At 36.7% G+C, this 23,661-nt stretch overlaps 2 protein-coding genes across 2 annotated transcripts in view; one reads left to right on the top strand and one right to left on the bottom strand.

Annotated features, from left to right (window-relative positions):
- The window catches only part of LOC127623344 (LIM domain kinase 2-like), a 51,194-nt gene extending 42,068 nt beyond the window's left edge, over window positions 1-9,126 (top strand). The window contains exons 12-16 of the mRNA XM_052097769.1: window positions 572-637; window positions 2,566-2,743; window positions 3,536-3,591; window positions 3,817-3,974; window positions 5,304-9,126. Of these exons, the coding sequence (XP_051953729.1) occupies window positions 572-637; window positions 2,566-2,743; window positions 3,536-3,591; window positions 3,817-3,974; window positions 5,304-5,466 (621 nt within the window). The 3' untranslated portion in view covers window positions 5,467-9,126. The remainder of the gene's footprint in view (window positions 1-571; window positions 638-2,565; window positions 2,744-3,535; window positions 3,592-3,816; window positions 3,975-5,303) is intronic.
- A 138-nt stretch (window positions 9,127-9,264) lies between these two features.
- LOC127623353 (phosphoinositide-3-kinase-interacting protein 1-like) lies at window positions 9,265-23,270 on the bottom strand. The gene is made up of 6 exons (XM_052097781.1): window positions 22,991-23,270; window positions 21,928-22,041; window positions 21,353-21,469; window positions 16,163-16,357; window positions 13,589-13,667; window positions 9,265-10,044 (listed from the first exon to the last, which is right to left on the bottom strand). The coding sequence occupies exons 1-6, from the start codon at window positions 23,061-23,063 to the stop codon at window positions 9,828-9,830; spliced, it is 795 nt and encodes a 264-aa protein (XP_051953741.1). The 5' UTR covers window positions 23,064-23,270; the 3' UTR covers window positions 9,265-9,827.
- Between the last annotated feature and the right edge of the window lie 391 nt (window positions 23,271-23,661).

Genomic DNA, 23,661 nt, shown 5'->3' with positions numbered 1-23,661 from the left:
TAATCTAAACAGTAAACCAAAAAAGTTGTTTTGACCTTAACCCGTTCGGCAATTTCATTGGTCTAATGAAAGCTTCACGCCGCCAAAAAACTGAGCACGTCACAGAATGGTTTTTTTTTTTTTTTTATAAAATTTGAAAGCGGGAAAAATCCATATATTAGCCGCGTCATTGTATAAGCCGCGAGGTTCAAAGTGTGGGAAAAAAGTTGCGGCTTATAGTCCGGAAATTACGGTATATGTGTAATATATCAAGCACATTTGGATCAGAAATTGTGATATAAAGCATTAATGGTCATGTAAAGTTTTAATGTAATTAAACATACTCAAGCCACTATTGACACATTGTTCACATATGCATTAGTCTTGTTAGAAGATTAATCTGTGATGTCGCTGTGTCAATTGTCACATGTTCTGGGACTTGGGAAGATCTCTAACCTGTCATGGCATGATAAAGCGCAATAAAAGTGCTAAACTTTTCTATGTTAATCTGAGTTTTTGTCCTAACCTGCTGTGACCACGATGAGTTATTTCTGTTTTCTCAAATTGATCTAATATTTTCTCCTCTTTTTAGGCATATCTGCATTCAATGAGCATCATACACAGAGATCTCAACTCACACAACTGTCTGGTCAAATTGGTACGAGGACATTTCCCTTAACTTCACCCATGCCATATATCAGCTTAGATCAAAGTCTAGATTTATTTGCCCTTGCTTTTAGAGCGAAGGATCAAGAAACAGGTTTTCATAATCAGCAATAGCTTTCTGGCTTGTGTCAGCACAAACAAAAAGGCTAAAGTAGACAAGAACCCAAAAACAACTTGCGCAAAAACACTTGAGCAGGAGGGAGAGGGGTCTGTTCACACTTGAGGATTGTCTAACTGGTGGTTGGTCACTCTGATATGGGGGGTTGGTTGGCTTTGTTTGATTTAGCGTTTTGGTTTGCTTTTTTGTTTGGTTATTGTTTTGCTTTTTGATTTATTTTGATTTAGTTTTGGTTTACTTTTGTTTTTTTGTTTGCTTTTTTGTTCCAATGAACTTGTATCCTAATAGTAGCACATTAATACTCTAGGGTTTTGTAAAATAAAGACAATAAAAAGGGTGCGCTTTCAGACGTCTTTGTTTCAGCGAGTGTATATATCTGAAACGTCACAAAAATGAAACTCTGCGAATACTTATCACACAAACATGAAACATATGTCGTAAGAACACATAAAATGTCTACTTTTAAATAAAACAATTCAAATAAAAAAAAAATATATTCTCCTGTAATATAATCTGTATGAAACAAAGCGATGTACAGTTTCTCCTGACTCAGTTAATTATCCCTAATGTGATCACATTCACCAGCAGAGGCCGCTATTCATACAGTAATGTGCTGAGGCGATCAAATCAAATGGTAAACGCCCCCAACTGTGCCTTAAAAACGTCGAGTTCATTCACTTTTCTACACGTTTGGAAGATAGCATGATACACAGGCAAGGAAGCTCCTGGATAGTGACAAAGAGTTAACATTTTCCTCAGAAGAAGAGCGGGACTCAGATTAACATTTGTATTTTGTAGAGTGACATGATCCAGATGAGGATACAATTTCGGATGAGAAAATCATTTAGTTTTACTTACATTAGTTGACATGCTATTCTATAAACATGTACATATTTTACTAGTGGGACTTTTTCCAGACTTGCCAGCCAGGATTCAGAGTATTGAAATTTTAAATATGTCCTAATAAGCAAGTTTTAGTTACATTTTAAATGCTGTTTTGGCTAAAGCAGGTATTTAAATTGTATGCTGTATGTTATAAAAATAATGTGAATGTTTAGATTATATTTTAACTAGTGTTTATGCTGCCTCATTATCATCAACAAAGCTTGTGCTGGCAAAAATCTGTTCAGGTGTAATATTCATATTAGAAAATCAGCGTATTATGATTTCTGAAGGGTCATGTGACACTGAAGACTGCAGTAATGATGCTGAAAATTCAGCTTTTTAGAAAACTGTTCTTTTATATTGTAAAAAGAGTTCATAATATCGCTGTTTTTACTGTGTTTTGGATCAAATAAATGCAGGGGAGGGGTCTTTGTCTCCTCAGGTGTGAATCACATCAATATTCATAATAATTCTCGAATATGACCTTTCTAAAACTAAAAGTATATTGTTTTGTATGAATGAAGGATCAGGATGGTTTTCACATTATTTTGTAGCAAAAACTCGACTACAAGATACAGTTCTCAAAAATCTTGTGGACGGATGTTTAGTATGTGTTATATGGCCTTATTTCAATTACTACATTTATTTTATTTTTTTCAAAAACCATGCATAAACGTTTTTTTTCTTCTCAATAATACAAACATGTACACACATGTTGCTCTCATATTATTGTAGCCCAGTTTGTGCTGAATACAGTGTTATCAGACTTTAGCCATTCATATGTTTTTAAGCAACTTAAAAAAGCACAAATGTCAAGGCATGTCAAAACTTCTCCAGGGCCCAAAACACCCTCAGACCCCAGAGGGTTAAATCTGTTTTGTCTAAACATCTTTGCTCTACTTGTCTGACCCCTGCAGGACAACACCGTTGTGGTGGCAGATTTTGGTCTCTCTCGTCTTATCATGGAGGAAAAGGTCAAGCAGCCGCCTCCTGATAAGACAACCAATAAGAAAAGACTTTTCAGACGCACTGACCGCAAGAAACGTTACACGGTGGTAGGGAACCCTTACTGGATGGCCCCAGAGATGCTAAATGGTGAGAAGAGAGAATTACATTTATGTTAGTGCTTTTCAGTAGACTTAGTTCAGTCTTTGTTGCCGTGACCATGTATTGAATTTGTGAAAGTTGCCAGTGTTTGTGCCCCAAAAGTCTGGCCTGGTAACACAAAGCTTGTAGGATCAGACCCAGATAAGTTACCTCATACAAAAGTCAAAAAACTTTTTTTTTTTTTTTTTTTTTTTTTGATCCATTCTTAGGCTACTCTAACCCTGGGTTATAAAGGCCTGTCCAAGTGTGGGGTTAAAATTGGTCAAAGGTATATAGTGCTCGTTCTGTGCTGTACTTGTCCAATTAATGTTATAGACAATTATGCAAAACATGACAGTGACCCTGGTTTTACAAAGGTTACAGTGTTGTTTTTGCAACATAACTACCCAGGATTAACTAGTAACTCAAGCTAAATCATGGTGTGAAAACTGGGAAAAGTTAACCCAGAGTTAAAAATCTATTTTATGTGCAAAAAAGCCAAGAAAATCAACAAAAAGTAACTAACCTCAGGATCGCTACAGGGAAACTTGTGCCTGTAATTACTGCACTGTAAGTTACTTTAAAGTAAATGCATCAACTATTTGATAAGTAACCAAATATAGTAGCAGTTTGGCTGCAACTTGTTGACGTGTCTTATCCATAATGGGTGCCAAAGGCGTTAACGCCTTTATTACTTTCTGATAATATTGTGTTCCAGTTCAATGGCAAGAGTTTTTGAGAACAGTTGTGTCTTGCGGACTTGTTTTTCCTGATGGTTGTCTTTTGTCTGTGTGTAAACAGGCAAACGCTACGATGAGAAGGTAGACATATTCTCCTTTGGCATTGTGCTTTGTGAGGTAAGAGACTTTTGTTGTGACAGATTTACAATGACTGCATGTGCTCTTTCGCATAATGTCATTATTTAAGCGATTGCATTTGAATGTCAGAATACTGAAATAAATTGTTCAACTGGTTGGAGTCACAAGTGCCACATTTCATTTTCAGTTCTATCTGTTGTGTAAGAGGAATCTTAAAAGATTCATAATTTTTCTTTCTCCCTTCCTTTTCTTCCTGTGCTATAGATTATAGGACAGGTAAATGCAGATCCTGAGTGTCTTCCAAGAACGCTGGACTTTGGGCTCAACGTGCCAAAGTTCATAGATAAATTCCTTCCTGAGGACTGTCCTCCTGCTTTTTTCCCATTGGCTATTGCCTGTTGTGACCTCACCCCTGACAACCGGTAGGTGGCCACAGATTTGATTTTGCCATAGATCCGACATCTGTACTTGTCCCTTCAGCAGTGATGGTAGAAGTTGAACAGATGTTAAATGAACATTTACCTGGGGTGATATGGCATTATTAGATAAGGTCTGATTTAATTACCGAAAAGTTGGTAGGTTTGAACCCTGCAAGGGAGATCCATGAATTATTACCATTGTGTCCTTGAGCAAGACACTTAACCTCTAACAGGATTGTCCCTGTAATTAATGCCATCCAATCACTTTGGTTAAACATTTCTGCTAAATACCTTCATTTTTACTCTGTAATGATAAGATCCTAACAGATGAGTAAAATCACTGATGTTACAGTGGAGTCTATTTGAGCATTTTGTTGATCCTTAGTCTAGTCCAATACTTCAGTGTAGTGGAGAATGGATCATCTCTCCCTCTGGAGACTGTAAACAGATATCCGCAAGGACGTGCCCACGCTGTAAAAAAAAAAGAATAATTGAGCAAACTTAAAAATTCAATGCAATATGATGCAGTAAGATTTTGGGGTTCTCTAAATGACTGTTTAATAATTGTCCTCAGTAACATTGATTTGTTTAGTCAATGTGAATTTGTTTGTTCGCTAAAAATTATTTTTCTAGTTCAGCCAAATAACAACTGCCAATGTGAGAACTTTTGCATATAAAACATACTTTTATATGAAGTTACCTGCAATCTTTGCCTCTGAAGAGAGAGGTATGTATTGCAAGGCAGTATGTACAATAGTTTGACACGCAATAGACCTCGAACTTATAACACACAAACTTTAATAATTGTGACAATCAACAAACCTCGCTCCTAACATCACACAACTATTAACTTACAGTGGCAACAAAAATAGCATAAAGTCAGCAAACATCAAAAACTATAACACTAACCACATAAGTTAAAGCTAAAGATATAAATAAACATCCTAAGACAAATGTTTTTGTGAAACATCCAAGAATTTTGAACAGTACTGTGTATATATAGTATACTAATTAGGGCTGTCAATCAATTAAACTTTTATCAAATTAATTACGTGACATGCCGATCAATTAATCAGTCAGTGGGAGTGATTAATTGCATTTATGTTTTGCGAGATACTGCTTATATTTGCATTTGGCAAATGCTTTTATCAGACTATGCTGGTGAGCTACAGAAAAATTGCTATCACTGATTGAAATGGCATGTCTATTACCAATATGCATATTATTTTATTCCTAGAATTGATTTAAGATACAGTATTGGCAATGGCCATTGATATTGCACCCCTTATTGTAAGAATGCTTCCTCTTACACACTCCCTCTTTCTTCCTCAGGCCAGCTTTTCAGAAGTTGGAGGACTGTTTCGAGGCATTAACTCTGAATCAGGAGTTGGGTATCCCTCTACCGTCTGAACTGGATGAACTTCAGCAGAAGTTTTTAAGGACTTATGGAGCGAGTGGCATTGCCTCTGAGAACCAGGATAACAACAGGACCTAATCCAATGTCAACATCTGCCAACATGGGCTGGAACTTTTTATTTTTATTTTTTATGAGTTTACAGAATTGAGCCAGAACATATATTTTGTGTAAAGGGAACATGGACGCCGGTATGCTTTCTAAAGATCGTCATGGCATGCAGACATTTTGAGGGCATTCTTGAACTGCAAAGTGTTCTTCGCAGAGTGCTGTTAAGGGAACTGGTACATTTCATTTACCTTGAACTTCTTTCCGAGGCCAAGTGACATTTTCTTTCCTTCTGTTTTTCATAACAGACTAAATGGAATGGTTTGGTGTTGATTTAACCATTTAACTCAAAACCTGTTTGAGTGCCTACCACTGGATGACAAACTTCCCTGATGGATGTTTTTCCAGTAATCAGACGCAACTGCCAGATTCATTTCCACAGTGATTTAATGCAATGCTTACTGACTGAGTTGTGTTTTGATGAAATGGTTAATACTGTAAATTCCTAGTGTAGTAACGCATTGCATTGATCATTAAGTATTTTGAAGATCACAAGGATTTTAAAAGCATTCATGGCTGAATCTCACTAAACCTTTCATAAACGTGTCGGCTCTTAGTTCACCTCAAAATCAAAAGATAGAAATGATATTTTCCTTGAAATGAAGTACAAAAAAGAAAATGAAGCCAACTTTAGGATCATTAAGATTTTTTTGCATTGTAATTAGTCCCATGGCAACTTAACAACGAGAATCTAATATTTTCATTTGAAACCTGTTTTCAGTTTCCTAACATCATAATTTTTTCATGAAAGTCTCCTTTGCAGTGGAGGAAAATGCTGTTCCAGCATGAATGAAAGACATAAACATAGCAAAATCGATGCGTTTTTACCCGGAAATGTATTTGTGTGGAATAGCCATTGAGAATAATGGGAATTTTAAAATAAAACCTCAAAAGTAACATTTCCGGATGCATTAAGTAATGAGAATTTGCAGGAAATTTTTCTTAATTGTCATAAAAATGTCACATTGAAAAAGACATCTGTTATGATTCTAAAATTAGCTTAATTTCTTTGAGAGCTGGATTTTTTTTTTTTTGTGAGATTTACCCATTTATGTCAAACTAATATGGGTGGTTGTTAAGTATTTAGCAATTATTGAAACTATCTTGAACTCTAGGAAGGTAAATCAAGCATTTAACTAAACTGCCCCCTGCAGGTAGTTGTGTTTAAGTGCATTTAGTCCCTTTCCAGTAAAATAATATGATTGTTTCTGTAACACTAGCACTTGAGGTCATGACCTATGTAACTCCACAACCCAAAGACAGAGTGTGAAAAAACTGTTATGAAGGACAATAACTAGTTTGAGTTCTGATTTGGTTTTCCATATGTGGTTTCCTGGGAATCCTTTTCTATATTGTAGCTACTTGGTACATCAGCTATTTAAAGAAAAACTGGAGTAGTTCATTCCACAGTCATGGACACACCTTATAATCCAAGGCACAAGTTTTTTTTTTTTTTTTCTTCTATGTATCTAAACCTGCGCTGAAGTTCTTCTCTGAGTGAAATTAGTGAGATTGTAATGCTGGATCTTGACTGGCCATTTCAGGGTTTCTGAATAATTTTTGAAAAGGTCTGTAATCTAGTTCCAATCTGCGACTGCAGATGTTTAATGACGTTTTGTGAGGATGTTTGAAAATATCATTCTAACTTTGATAACAAATGTTTAAATTAAACTGGATATATTTTTCATTATGTATAGATTTGAAGATATCAACAGATGTTTGGATAATATTTGTAGATCACAAATGTTTGTAGAATGTTTAAAGCATTTTTCTAGACTTATCTAAGGTACTGACATGTACAACATTATAACCACTACATCACTCAATTTCTTACACTGTTTCATGAATAAAAATGAGCAAATAAGTATTTTATTTATCCTTTTGTAAATAATAATCCACTTTTTTTTTTCGTGTTTAATCAGCCACAGCGAGGCGCTGTTGTTTTAAGAACTATCGAGTATGTATACTCTGCATGCACGTAAAACTTGCATTACCGAATACGTTTGCCATGTGCAGTTTACAAGGGAATACACTTTCCATTTCCAGTGTTACGAATTAACCTGATGCTACCTAATCTTTTTGTTGACTCATTATTTAATTGCACAGCCAAGAGTTGCGTTTTTTTTTTATTATTGGGTTAAAAGTAAACTTTTAATTCCAAAATGATAACTGGACGTCACTTGTAGGTTTAATCACGCACTTAATGAGGTCACGTGACATCCATATAGCATACTGTCACATACTATTTAAAAAGTATTTATTATAGACTGTGCAGTATTCTAGTATTCAATTCCAAACATGTTCTGAACATTTTATGCCCATAGGGTTAAGTAGCTACTATATGATTATGTACATGTACTCGTAGTGTAAAATACTAGGGGGGAAAAAAGGAAGACAATATACTTCAAACTCATTTTATTTAACAGCAGTAAACAACAACTGCCAAACATAATGCAATCAAGATCTTTTGAAACTATAAGTTGTACAGTCCAGTGTATCACAGGAAAAATTGCATACATCAGGGACTAAACTAAATCAAAATATTGAAATCTGCAAAATGAAACTTTTTTTTTTATCAGGTTGAAAAATATAAATCGTATTTTTTTACTCTAAATTTAGTTCAGTTATTTAATACCTTGTCTTACACTCTCTCCTGCAGTCCTTGAGAAACTTGATGCACCAATTGCTTTAATGGAATAAAACATCTTTGATTTTTGACAACGAAGCAGTGAAGGTTAGATTTGCTGTCTCTTCTATGACGCTGTACAAAGCTCCTATAGAGCACATCTGATATGAATAAGGTGTTAAAAGTTTATTTCTCTGCTGAACAGTTGGATCATTTTATTATGTTTCAAAGTACACTGTTCTTAACCATATAGAAGGGTCTACATAGACAGAGTGTGGTTACATGTACGTTATTATACAGATTATGCTTAAGACGACAAGGTGTGTGGTTATGTAAACTAATTAAACTGCTTCCCTTTATCGGTTTAAGGTCATAAGAATAAACCAATTGACATGGGTAGATTTTTGCCCATTACCCAGATTTCACGTTGCATGTAAACACCTTTACCTGCGTTCTTACCGTCTTATGAACCTATTAATTGTTGTGCGCATATCTATTCATGGATTAACGTCAAAAGCAGAGAATAAATCAATTATTTCAAATCTCATGTAATTGTGTTTTTCTTGCTTTGCCAGATTTATTTAATAAGCTGATATTTGTGAGTTACCAGCACATTGGTGTGCATGTAAACTGCCTCAATGACCACGTTTACACACATTCTGCATAAAGCGATCGGCAAGGGAAGATTTTTGCCCATTACCCTGATTTCGCTCCATATGTAAACAACTTATCCAATGCACGCAATTGTTGTGCACATGTCCGTTAACGTTTTGACATCAAGAGCAGAATAAACCGATGATTTTAAAAGTTATGTAAATGCAGTTTCCTTGCATAATTATGGATTAAACAGATTTTTGGTTGTTAGAAGCTTATTGTTGTGCATATAAACATGCTCATCCCCAGTCAGACCCTTTCTGGTTGGTCGGCTGAGGCCTCCTCATTTCCTTTCTTAGAAACAGCAGCACTCATTCAGTTTTCAACACTCACTTCTCATGAACCAAAAGCAATACATTCAAAAGTAAGGCAACATCTCCAGAAAGCTGTTTTTTTTTTTTTTTGTATTTGCTTTCCTCTTCATTTTAAGTCAAAAACCTTCACCTAGCATAGGCAGTTCTAGCATCCCAGGTCACATGATCTGACTTAATGTTGAATACGAATTTCTTGGATAGCACTATCAAATTAGCTCTAGTACTGCTCCTTATTCAGTGAAAAGCACAGTTGTGCGGCGTCAGTGTCTAACACTTTTCTCCGGTTTAACTGCATTAGGAACAAAAACAAGATAAAGTTAGAAGAGGAAAATAATGGATTTTCTCCTCTTTCAAAACAATATACCTTTTAGATGATCTGATCCATAGTCACTTCATAAAAGGATGCATGTTTGTCATTGGCATTGTTGCCCTCTCACTAGAGTTTAACAAGCAGGGAGTATTCATCCACTGTAATGATGTGCAATGTACTTTAAATTTAATTGCAAGGAAAACGAGAATCCCTGACATGCATATTTATACAAACCCACCTTTTCAAACCCTTTCCAGTTTTCCAGCACAGGCTCTACTTTTACCATGAAACTGTGCTGTAAAGGCAGGTCACAGAGAATAGAGATGATGGGCAGAAGCAAGTGGATGTGGGGTTTGGTCCTCTGAGGTTCCGTAGTCCAGAATAGTCATGTCTTATCTAAGCCTGTCCAGGCGCTCATCCTGTTCCTCTCTCAGGCTCCGGGAGTCCCTGCAGGCCCCATAAGAGGGTCGGCCCCCTCTGCGGGCTCCTGAGTGGGGGTTTGGTTGTTAGGTTCAGCTGTGATGATGATGGTGTTTTCGTCAACAAGCTCACAGGTGGGATTGGCAAAGGCAGAGAGAGGAAGAGTGATGCGATGCATCTCGCGCTCATAAACGCGCTGGTCATGCTGTTTCTTAAGGTCACGACCCCTGCAGGACAGACAGCAAAAACATACATAGTGTTTCAATAGCACCTCTACAACAGTCATGACATACAGATTTTAATATCTACACAGTCAAGTTGAGTTTCGTCAAATGATCAAGTAATACAGTGGGGTGCAAAAGTCTGAGACCACCATTAAATTTTTATTACTTTTGCATTATTTTCTAACGCAATATGATATTAGAAAATTAATTATCCAAATAACAATGAGTGGAAAGTTGATATAAACAATGTACATAAAAGTAATAATTTCTTGGTATTTGGTGCATTTATTCAAGTTGGCATGGACTTCACATGTTTGCACAAAAAACAAAAAAAACACCTGATGATCTTGAGAATGTTCCAAAGAGCATTGTGACGACGTGAAGACGCACGCCTGGCACTGAATCATCCTAATAATCTGGGAGGAGGATAAGGACGAGCCAGAGTTCGGGAGAGACGCACGATGCTGTATGTGTGTGCGTCTTTATTTGTTTTGGAGTTTATGTTATGTTTGAGTTAAGTTTGTTATACAAGTTTTACGTTGACTGTTCAGCTGGTTCCCGCCTCCCCCATGCACATCTTTAGAACCTTGTTACATTGGTGCCGAAACCCGGGAAGGAGGGTGGCCGGAAGGGCAACACCTCCCCTCCAGGAAGGGAGGGAAGTAAGTCAAACCGGAGGTTTCCCCAACCTGAATCGGGTGGTGGAGTGTGACGAGGAAGAGGGCGCGGCCGGGCTGTGAGGACGCACGCCTGGAACTGAATAGTCCTAATCAGCCAGGAGGGGGATAAGGACGATCTAGAGACGCCAGTTCAGGGAGAGAGAGACGCACAAATCTGTGTGTGTGCGTCTGTTTGTTTTGCAGTTTATGTTATGCTTTAGTTCTGTTGGATTAATGCTTTACGTTGACTGTTCAGCTGGTTCCCGACACCTCCTTGCCCATCTTAAGAATCTCGTTACAAGCAACTTATGTGCTATAATGCAAGCAAGGAAATCTAACCTTTTGTACAAAGTCATTAACATGTCAATGCCTTGAATTTACTTACATTTGTTTAGTGGCCTAGAAATAGGGCTTTTGTTTTTATATTTCCAAAATCAGTTTTTTTTTTAGGTTTAAATTACAAAAAGCCCAGATTGTCAATGTGGTTTAAGACTTTTGGACACCACTGTACATTTTTACAAGGGTCAATGACATGATGCTCATTGTTTTTGTCTGGATCTATTAAGTTAATTAAAAATACAAGTTGCACAAAACAATTACTTAAATAGACCTATGAAGAACATACTGTCAATTACGGTGTTAAAAAATCCTTTTTATATGAGGGACTTGTGTATCCATCTGGAGACGGCAAAAAAAGAAGAGACATTTTTAAAAGCTGAAATTCTTGAAATAGGCCCTGAGATGTTGCTATGAGTAGTGCAGAATATTATTTTATTATTATTTCTTAAATTCATTTTAATATTAATAAAAAAAAAATGTGGTGTAACCAATGTGTAGATATGTCGTTTTCTGGGAAAATATATGAAACCCACATAAAAACACACTGATTACAATTCAACAAACTTGATACAAGTGGTATAAACGAGTTTTTAAAAAATTCTCATTATTATAATTTGTCAATGACCTACAACTTTCTGATATGAAAAAGATAGTTTTCAGAAGTCATTCTTTAAAGAACCATTCAGAATTACATAAATCAACAACAATTAATAACTTATTATGCAGAAGTTCCACTTTATTTCCTCTGAATATTCAAAAGATTTAGACCCATCCAGTGCAAGTGCATTCGAGCTACACTGTGATATTTAAGTGGTCGAGTCTGTAAAATGGGAGCTGAATACTGGACAGATATCATATTGCTCAACTGCAACCTGTTAACTTCAGTCTTTCCTTTGATATCATCTTCCTAGATCCTTCATTCTACTCCATTGCTCTCTCTCTCTTTCTCTCTCTCTCTCTCTCTTTCAGGCAGCACACAGATCTGCGGCAGGTTATGCAATCCTCCTACTGCCATTGAAACCTTACCCAGCACTTCCAGTGCCTGTGTATCTGCAGTGAGCTCTACCTTACCAGAACTGTGCAAAGCCTTTGTAAACAGTTCAATGGAGAGGAGGTGGCGAGTACCGGCTTGACAATATAAATAATAGTTTAATGAAGAATTAAAACCAAAAGACACAAACACACACATAGGACGAACAGCTGCCCGTAAACATTCTCTCGCTGTCGCACCACTGTCCGCAGTCTGCCTTTATCCCTCTCAGAGGCTTGATAAGCCTATTAAGGGGCCGGGTGTGTAAAATCACACACCCTGTCACAGCCTTCTTTAATAGTTTATAGCAGACATGGGCAAACAATGGCCCATGGGCTGGATCCACATTAAAAATATTAATACTGAGCCAATTAATCGCAAGGAAAACAATGACTTACATGCCTAATCAGCTGACACACACAAGTACAAGGCAACTGGCTGTCTGCCAAACTTGTTCAAAATAGAATAATGCGTCGTGTTCGACCTAAAATCAGATCTCTGCATACCATTATCTATTTTTTGAATTAGATCTTCAATTTGATGGCTTCCTAGTACATCAGCACAGTAGGGTTTTGTTTATATCAGTTATTAGACATTAGACATGCATTAACAATTGCTAACTCTAGATGTCAGCTTTTAGATTCACTCAGTTCCTCCCCAAACTAAACACTCACTTATAAACATCCAAACAACCTCCTTCAAGTAGATAAATAAGTAAAAACCCACCATCTCTCTCTCTCTCTCTGATGTGTCTAATGGCATTAAAGTGGCACAGGTTGTGGTGTTTTTAAGGGTGTGTGTTGCCAGATAGTGCATGGCATTTTCATCTGTGTATTTTTGTTCCCTTGAAAGCATGTACATTGACATTGAGCTGTTTACATGTACACCAATATGCTGATAACTCCCAGAATCAGCTTCTAAAAACATTAGGTAAAGCAAGAAAAACATTTTACATGAGAGTTCAAATAATGGAGTTTTCTCTGCTTTTGACGTCAATCCATGAAGTCATGCGCACAACACTTGCGTTCATTAAATAAGCCTATAAGAACACTGGTAAAGGTGTTAACATGAAATGCACAAACAGGGTAATGGCCGAAAATCTACCTGTGTTGATTGGTTTATTCTTAAGTGCTTTTTGACCTTAAACTGATAAAGGAAATATGTTTAATGCATTTACAAGACCACACATGTTGTCGGCTTATTAAATATAATCTGTGTAAGAACGTGCATGTAAACATGCTCATTGTTTTGCTTTGTTCCACAGATAGCACTTCTGAGCTAGATAAAATATGCTTAGTTCCAACTGTCTGCAAACTCTTACAACACTGTGGTCACCAGCAAAGAGAAACTAGATTTATAATGAATTGAAACAAAGTTTCTGAAGCGATTTTGGCAAAACATCTCTTTACTTCGAGTTTATTCTAAAGTACTTAAGTGTTTGTTTATTGCATTCTATAAGTATTGTTAATTGCATTCATTGTATATTCTCGCACACTGATGCGTGTCAGGTTGTACTCACCGTTTGTAGAAGTATCCCATTGTGATGCCGCCTCCGAGGAGGATGATGATGGCCATCATGAGTACTGCAAGAACATAACCTTGCATAAAACAAAATAAGAAAGAGAAGCATGAACATCTCAGTTCTTCTGGATATAGTATATCAACATCTTGAATGTACAATCCAAACCGACTGAAAATGCTAGAAAAGGGATTTTAAATTTGTTAAGTAGGACCAAAGTCCCTTTCAAGGCAGTCCACTTGATGGCCATCTTGGGAAAACATCATGGGACCTATTTTTTAAGAATATGAAAGTGAAAGCACAGCTTCTATCTACTTGAACAGGATAAGACAGAAATCTCCAAAACCTAAGTTTTACCTATTATACAGTACTTCCTTTTTAACACCCACCATATTGGTTGTTAACATTTTCCCATTCATTTTAATACAAGTGGTCTTGCTGGCTAAACGGTCTCTGGTTGGACATATTACAAGGGCTGGGTATCAAAAAATGTCGATACCGATACCTTGCCATCGATACTGGTTCCTAAACGATACTCTTTCTGATACCAATTTTATGAATTCCGTTTTAACACGATTACAAACATTACCTCAAAAAAACTTTGGTTTTATTTTTTCAGTTTGTTGAATTTTTTTACAGACTTAAAGACTCATTGAGCCTTCTGGTCTCCTCCTGCCAGGGTCGGCAGGAGCAGAGGCTATAACATATATAAAAAAAACAAAACAAGAAAGCTAAACTGTTAATTCAGCCAACCCTAAGGAGAAGTACGGTTTAACAAGATAACTAGTTTAATGTACGTTACTGTCAACCTTAAAGCATTTTTAGCATCGATTTAGCTAGCTATCTATAGCCATACATCCAAACAATATATAACGTTACGTATTGTAGGTCCCAGTTTATAAGACTATGTCACCACGCACAGAAACGTTAATTTAACAAGTACACAAGCATGTACCACTACAAGTTTTTAGGTTTATTTGCTATACACTGACTTTATCTGTCGGTGTCCCAGTTATAGCACCGCTGCATTCATCAGTAGTTTTGAAGGAAACTCTGTGGTAGGTGGACACTGAGAGGATGACCGGCTTGGTCTTCTTGCAGTCGAAGATGGAGCAACTTTCTGCTCTTAAGTTTATTCCGTGCACTGTCAAGTGCTTCATCAGATTTCTCGGGTTGCCGGTCTTGGCAGCAATTATCTTGTCGCAAATATTCCATTGCACGCTGTAGGCATCGAGCCAGGTGAAATGTAGCCACACTTTTTTGGGACACATACACATGTGTGAGCCGCATCTCTGGGCATAACCGGCATAAACTAATGGTTTTCCTTGATGCCTAAACACAGCCAATCGCCGGCAATTTAAGATTTGAGCACATGTAGCATGCTACATGCTTATCACTGACGTTGATGAGATTAAACAATCGAGTATCAAAAAATGTCTTGCAGTTCGGTACCAAATTTTGATACCTAAGGGTTTAGAGGCAATTCGGTCGGTGCCTAAAATGTATCGAACTCGATACCTAGCCCTACATATTTTGTTGGTCATGGAACAACATTCCTATCTATTTAACATAGGCCGAACCCTTTAAATGGAGTTGGAGGAGGCCCTACCTACATGGTGGAAAACAAATCCCAGTTACCATAGCTACCAATTCATAGATTCCACATGTCTATATGGAAAATAAAATGTATATGTGAGATTTCACATAAGTTTCAATCTATCGCTAAACTGCTTGTTTTCTTTTGGCTTCTTTTATTCAGTTATCTGGCAAAAAATAAATAATCTAAAAACAGCTAATTCTCAAAATTTTCCTTATTGATATGAATGGATAACTAAGGTAACCAGAATTAGTTTTCCTCCCTGTTAAACCACGCCCCCAGTGTATGATGCATTGACAACTTTATTTTTACCCAAACTAACAATAAACTGGCCTTAAAATCAGAAATCAGCCCTAAACTTAAGCATAATTCTAACCCTAATGTCTGATTGGTTGATAGGAATGTTGCTCCAAGAATATTGGTAAAATCACATCATTATGACCACATTATTTAAAGGTCCACACAGTAACTTTTTTCTTTGTGTCATCTTGGACTTACACTGGCACATAGTGGCTTGGATGTAGCATATCATTTAAAATGCATACAATTTAAAACAAAGGTTTTCAGTTTCAGATGCCATTGTAGAAATGTACTATTAACAATCAGCCATGATTACTTAAATCAAATAACAGGACGGTTACTGATTAAGAGAGAAGTATTTGGCAGGTCATGCGATTCTAACATGGCAGCCTCCATGTGCAGACCCTCTCCATGTAGAATCAAACAGCTTTTATAAGGTTACTGATATGACTGGAGTCTTCATTTTAATGTGAGTGGTCATGATTTCCCACATATATTGCAAAATTACAACTCATGTCATTAGGAATTTAACTTTCTTAATGAAGAAAAAGTTTGACCTCATGAAGTCGCAATATTGCTAACTTCCAACTGACTTCCTCAGTTTTATCTTGCATTTATGATAAGCAAGCCGTTGGAAATTGGTTTGAGGTTTTGGTAATCCCAATCTCAAGACCTACCAAGAGTCCCAAGGTCTTTCTTCATTTTAGGTCCTGCTCGGACTGGCCGTAGGACTCCTTTTACGGGCTGCACTATGGCACCCTCAGCCTGGGAGGGGAAGGAGTTTGCGGGTTCGAAGGCCTCCGCCATCCTCTGTGTTGGGACTGGAGTGGCTTCAGACTCTTCTGGAACCATGGTTTCTGTGGAATTTTGGTCTGTAGGGTGACAGGACAGACAGGATTTAAAATACCATGAAAGCTCTTGTTGTTTTTCTGCATTGCCTTAAGCTGCACAGCAAATGTAAAGCAGCTCAACACAACTTTACAAGTTTACTAGTATCACACAATTACACTACATGGTTTTACTGTGGTCTAATATATATATATATACACTCACCTAAAGGATTATTAGGAACACCTGTTCAATTTCTCATTAATGCAATTATCTAATCAACCAATCACATGGCAGTTGCTTCAATGCATTTAGGGGTGTGGTCCTGGTCAAGACAATCTCCTGAACTCCAAACTGACTGTCAGAATGGGAAAGAAAGGTGATTTAAGCAATTTTGAGCATGGCATGGTTGTTGGTGCCAGACGGGTCGGTCTGAGTATTTCACAATCTGCTCAGTTACTGGGATTTTCACGCACAACCATTTCTAGGGTTTACAAAGAATGGTGTGAAAAGGAAAAAACATCCAGTATGCGGCAGTCCTGTGGGCAAACATGCCTTGTTGATGCTAGAGGTCAGAGGAGAATGGGCCGACTGATTCAAGCTGATAGAAGAGCAACTTTGACTGAAATAAGCACTCGTTACAACTGAGGTATGCAGCAAAGCATTTGTGAAGCCACAACACGCACAACCTTGAGGCGGATGGGCTACAACAGCAGAAGACCCCACCGGGTACCACTCATCTCCACTACAAATAGGAAATGAGGCTACAATTTGCAAGAGCTCACCAAAATTGGACAGTTGAAGACTGGAAAAATGTTGCCTGGTCTGATGAGTCTCGATTTCTGTTGAGACATTCAGATGGTAGAGTCAGAATTTGGCGTAAACAGAATGAGAACATGGATCCATCATGCCTTGTTACCACTCTGCAGGCTGGTGGTGGTGGTGTAATGGGTTGGGGGATGTTTTCTTGGCACACTTTAGGCCCCTTAGTGCCAATTGGGCATCGTTTAAATGCCACGGCCTACCTGAGCATTGTTTCTGACCATGTCCATCCCTTTATGGCCACCATGTACCCATCCTCTGATGGCTACTTCCAGCAGGATAATGCACCATGTCACAAAGCTCAAATCATTTCAAATTGGTTTCTTGAACATGACAATAAGTTCACTGTACTAAAATGGCCCCCACAGTCACCAGATCTCAACCCAATAGAGCATCTTTGGGATGTGGTGGAACGGGAGCTTCGTGCCCTGGATGTGCATCCCACAAATCTCCATCAACTGCAAGATGCTATCCTATCAATATGGGCCAACATTTCTAAAGAATGCTTTCAGCACCTTGTTGAATCAATGCCACGTAGAATTAAGGCAGTTCTGAAGGCGAAAGGGGGTCAAACACAGTATTAGTATGGTGTTCCTAATAATCCTTTAGGTGAGTGTATATATATAGTATAATTCAGTGCATTATAAAGTAAATTGCTTTTGTTGTGAAACGTTTTGCTCAATACTGTTCATTTTGTATCTTTCGTTTCTTTCATTCTTTTCTGAGGGGAGATCTTGTCAAGCTTAGATTCAATGTCAAGCCTTGAGCAATTAATAAAAATGATCTGAATCAAGTCTAGTCTCAGTCGACACTGTCATATTTGTCAGACCTGATAAGCCACATGGATACCATATGAAACAAATACTGTTACTCTATTGTTGCATTTCATCCCTAATAAGTAGCTCTTACCAACGCCATAGTGCAAATATTGTGTAAGTACTGCAGTAAACAAGTCAGAACCTTAGAGTGCCAATACAAAAACACAGAACCAGCATAGCTATACCAGTGTACTGCTTACTGCATCCTGTGCAGTATAAACCAAAGATTCCCTACAACTGTGCATTTTAAAAATAGTATGGTACATTTGCGACACTTATGCCTCTCATTTACACTGGAAAGACGTTTCCCTCCACCTAAAACGGAAACTTTAGAAAACGCTCTTCAGTACAGCATACTTTGGGAAACGATGACATTAGGAAATGGTAAACAAAGCTTTCACTAGACACACCAGGCAAATACTAGTACTTTTTCCGTTCATTAACTTTTGAGGCATTTGGAATGGGATAAAGCCTGTGTGTTTTTGTTTAAATGAAATATTAGGTGCACATGACATGCTTCAAATGTCCCTTAAAAGAATTCACAGTTGACAACATAAGCACTTGCTTTTCTTGCTGTGCTGCACCCATGTGTGAGGTTTTTTTTTTTTAAACCACACTCTACTCTGAAAAAGTTGTTTACACACTCTAGCAGAGTTAAAGTCCATAGTTCACAGTTCAGCCACCCAATCAGTGGCTGTAACCAGGGTGAGCATGTTCCTGTCAGCCAATCAGATTCCAAGAGGGCGAGGCCTACACCTTCCCTTCAACAGTTGCAAGACAAGTTTCCTTGTTTGTTACTTTGTCTCAACTGTGAAAGCCTCAAGGCTGACAAGTCTAGATTTGTGTAATTGTTAAATTGTATCGGTCCTTGGCTCCTAGTCCAAGCTAGTTTCTTCAAGGTAGCCACGCTAAAGTAGATTAAATCTGACCAACTGGCCTAGTGCTCTCAATAAGATTTCTCCATCGAAAACAAGTCCTTAAATGTCATAGAAATTGCTATATTGTTTAATATCAATAAACTAGCAGGGCTTTTGGATCAAATAAAAAACATTAAATAGTTGAACAGTATTGAATGGTTACAGTGATTATAGTTCAACACCAGTGTATAGTCTGGGAGTGGTGGTGGCGTAGTGGCTAAAGCACAGGGCTGTTAATCAAAAGGTCACAGGTTAATCAGAAGGTCACAGGTTCTAACCCCACAGGTTCTAACCCCACAGCCACCACCATTGTGTCCTTGAGCAAGGCACTTAACTCCAGGTTGTTCCAGGGGGATTGTCCCTGTAATAAATGCACTGTAAGTCGCTTTGGATAAAAGCGTCTGCCAAATGCATAAATGTAAATGTATAGTGTATGCTTAGAGGGAAGTGAGTGTACTAAAATATTTGAAGCTAACCTTGATTACTCCTTATATCAGTGTTTCTCAACTGGTTGTTTGGGTTGTGACCCAAAAGTGGGTCGCAGATCTATTTGGACTGGGATGCGGGCTGCAGGGAAAGAACAATGATTTTTTTGGCAGCCGCCCAAGTGATGGAAATTATATGATGATAATATAATATATAATGAAGAGATTTAATTATAATCTCTCATTCAGCTAAAGGCTTCTCATTTGCTTCCCTCGATATTGCGGCACGCAGACCTCAACACTGTTGTGACCCATTACAATTCTAATGATACTTTTCTACTATAAAGCTTCACGGAGGAAGTCAAACCTCTCAAACAGTAGGCAGCACTGACTTGCCAAACAGCACTGATGAGGAAAAGATCAATACTGTATTATGCGCTAAAAAATAAAATCATTACACTTAATCACCTTTACATATTATATGTAATATTTGATATTATATTTTGACAAAATGTTATAGTTTCATATGAAATATTCTATAGGTAGAATCCATTAGACCCAATTTTATATCAATAGTGGCAGTTGTAGTTAAAGTTTCAAAATGTGTTTGGCTAGTATTTTTTTCATCAATAGGCTACTATAATTTATTATAATTATTACTATTATTTAAGACTAGCTACACTGACCTAACCATGGTAATGAGGAGCCTTTCCTCTGGTGTAATATGTATGTGCTGTCTGAATGATGTTTGCAATTAGAAAACAAACGGGATAATAATGGACTCATAACCTACAAATAAATATGCTCTTCAATTTTTAAAAGGGGGGAGAGAAAACTTCCAGTCACTTTTGTTGTTGACATAAACAACAAAAATAATGTCACTTGATGCATGCCCTTATACTTGAAAACCATGAACAAATCTATGCAACATAAAAGCAAATGCAACCCAAGCTACATTAAATACAGGTTACATTTTTACTATATTGGGGCGCCACTTTACTTCCAATGTAAAATCTGGATTCCGAAGCAGAACCAGTTTAGAAACACTGCCTTAAGAGGATGTTGTCTTGAAACCAATTTCCCTTTCCCAGAAGTAAAATAAAATCGCACATTTCTGCATTACATAAATATTTTTGAATCAGCTCCCTTCAAATTCTAGGGAGAAAATGTCCTGCTGAGTCTATGATAACAGAGTGGCACATTAGTAGGACCCAACTGTGAAATGCCTGAGAAAGACGTGAGTTACTGAAAAACAAAACACTTCCATTAATCAAAATCACATTACTTGCTGGTGTCCAGTTATATTTTTCCTTCTCACTTATTTTCACACTTTTGTGATCTTATTTTAATTCCAAAAGGAGATGAGTAACAATTATAGAAACTAAAGATAAAGGCTAAACTGTGCTATGCTAATATATATATATATATATATATATATATATATATATATATATATATATATATATATATATATATATATATATATATATATATATATATATATATATGCTATAATCCATCTAAAACTATTTGAACAGCATTTTGCTGATTCATATTAATTGAATGACTACATGGAACATTTGTACTTAAAAAAATTATAATTTGTCACACCAAAGGCAAAAAAAAGTATAGTTCTCCCAAAAATTTTAATTCTCTCATAATTTCCTCGCCCTCGTGCCATCCAAGATGTGTGTGACTTTCTTTCTACTGCTGAACACAAACGATGATTTTTAGAAGAATATTTCAGCTCTGTAGGACCATACAATGCAAGTGAATGAGTAACAAAATGTTAAAGCTCCAAAAAGCACATAAAGACAGCATAAAAGTAATCCATTACACTCCAGTGTTTAAATCCATATCTTCAGAAGCTTAAAATTGTAAAATAAATGGTGACCACTTACAGGTCCAAGAAATACACTTTTCTGTATATATTCATGTAAATTGTAACCTCAAATCTATGTCTATTGACATGATGTCAACTTCCCATTAGCAAAAATGCCTTTAGTCAAGTTTAGTCAAGACAAGTAATCTTGTAAATTAAGAGTGAACATGGCTACCTTGGCATGCCCTAATATCACATGCTTCTTTTCTGGCCACTCCACTGGACCCGGAGACATAGCACCAGGGCTTCTCTGAACCATCTGGGTTGCGACAGAAATTGTGCTCTCCAACACCTGTGATCAAGAATAAATCAAAATATAATAATACATGGCCATAAAATATAATATAATATATATATATATATATATATATATATATATATATAAATAAATTATTATTATTATTTTCTCCATAGTGTGAATAACGCAAATTTTTGTAATGTGTTTTTCAATTTGAATAATCTTTTGTGTTTATATATTGCGTTGTGTGTTCTATAGGCTATGCACATCTCAAAAATTCCTTCATCTGGATTAGAGAATAGTGATTGCTCAGCTTTTTTTAGTTTGGCTTGTAATATCATCTGGGCAACATGCCCACGTTATGCATAACTATGACTTACTAAATCTATATCTGCAACATTGACAGTTTGCATATTGCACTGCTCTAATGCACTAATGCAATCTGTAAATAAATGCCAAAATAACAAATAGATCATTAAATGTTGAAAAAGGTTCAGCAGATTTTTTTTTACCTGTCTTTATGTCTTTAAACTTTAGGTTTAACTTATTCCAGTTTAGACAAATGTTCCCAACGGATGTCCTGTGTTGCATTCCTCTGTAGTCCTCTCCATTGGATGTTATGCACTCTGAGAAAAGAAATAAACTGCATGTGATTTCGAAGACTCTTTAAATTCAGCTCAGTTTAGCATAAGGTGGTTAAAATCTAGAGGTGTGAATCTTCACTGGCCTCATGATTCAATTACGATTCAAAGGGTAACGATTCGATTATAAAACGATTCTCGATGCATCTTGTCATTCAATATCTTCAATAAAAAATCAGAATGAGTCACGTTACATAAACTGGCCTTTTACATCCTGTATGAGCTAGAATTAAATGAAAACATCACCAACATCTCCCGAACAACTGCCTTGTCATTATTTTCTTCTGTGTTTTCCCCCGTTATGTGCAAATTAGTGCAATAATGGGTGCGAGCTCGTCTTTCATGTTGTTTGTTGGCTTGATATCAAGAATAAACTCTCTCTTGCGATGTGCGTTGGTTTGTGAAATCATTTCGGGTTCGTAGATTCATTCGGGCACAAATGGCCATGTGTTTGATACAGCTGGTCTGCAAACAGTCATGTGTGTGCACTTAACTCGTGTCTTTGTTTCCACATGTATTTGGCGCGCACAACTGCTCCGTCGCGATTTAAACTGAAATCAGAATCAATTCTAATTCGATTAGAGAATCGATTCAGAATCGTTTGATTATGAATCGCGATAATGTGATCTTCCCCCCACCCCTATTAAAATCTAATTTAAATTAAATGTTTTTCTAATAAAAAAATAGCCTAACATGCTTTATTATTTAATATTAATTTTGAAACCATTTGATATTTGATATGATATTATTAAAATCTTAATACATTTTTATAAAATATGTTGTCTGATATGGAATAATCACAATAAAACAACGGTGGTGGGAAAATAAACCCACATCATCCATCAAAACTTCTTTCCAAATCAATTAAACTACAAGAACTAATCAAACCAATGTTCTTAGAAAGTTAACGCACTAAAATATAATAGGATCTTACCTTCAACAACGGATGAGCAGTCCACCAAAACAGAGCTCAGCAGCAGCAACACAAAGTGAACCGGTCGGAACATTTTCACTTATCGATGTAATTAACTAAACTAGCAATTAATTGTTCATTGAGGAACGCAATAAGTCTGTTTTTAACGAAGGAGCCTATGGTAAATGCAGCCAAACTGCTCTCCAAACATTGCATACGCGGCGTTGATATAGTTCTTCATATGTGAACTGGTAAACAGATTGATGGCAGGAACTCCCCTTTGCAGAGCAGCACTCCGCGTCCTCCAGGTCCTAGAAGCATTACTTTCTCTCATCATCAGCACATGCATTATTATTATATGATGGGTGTATGCAAATCCAGAATGTTCCAGTTCACAATCTATTGTGTTTGTACATTATATCATAAAAAGGGGGACTCAGCACACTTCCAGGGTCATAAGTTATCTTAATATTATTTAAAATATGACCGATTATTATAAATTTTATATAATTATTATCATTCAACTTACTGAACATGCTAAAAATTCCCTTTAACAGCTTGCTTTTTCTGAAGAATATACAGTTCTAAACATTTCTGGAATCACAATTTTAAGGAAATATCTTATAATATATCTATCTATCTATCTATCTATCTCTATATATATATATATATCTTATAATACAAATATCTAA

The sequence above is a fragment of the Xyrauchen texanus genome, chromosome 3 (assembly GCF_025860055.1).
Source record: "Xyrauchen texanus isolate HMW12.3.18 chromosome 3, RBS_HiC_50CHRs, whole genome shotgun sequence".
Lineage (NCBI taxonomy): Eukaryota > Metazoa > Chordata > Actinopteri > Cypriniformes > Catostomidae > Xyrauchen > Xyrauchen texanus.
The sequence above is the reverse complement of the archived record's forward strand: the minus strand, read 5'-3'. Positions and strand labels throughout refer to the sequence as shown.

What these genes read in the sequence shown, in the direction of transcription:
- LOC127623353 (XM_052097781.1), bottom strand. Translation starts at nt 23,063, where the DNA reads ATGTTCCGACCGGTTCACTTTGTGTTGCTGCTGCTGAGCTCTGTTTTG. An exon ending in GAAAGACCTTGGGACTCTTG is followed by an intron (nt 13,668 to 16,162) that starts GTAGGTCTTGAG and finishes GTTTTATGCAAG; the next exon opens with GTTATGTTCTTGCAGTACTC. An exon ending in ATGGGATACTTCTACAAACG is followed by an intron (nt 10,045 to 13,588) that starts GTGAGTACAACC and finishes TCTGTCCTGCAG; the next exon opens with GGGTCGTGACCTTAAGAAAC.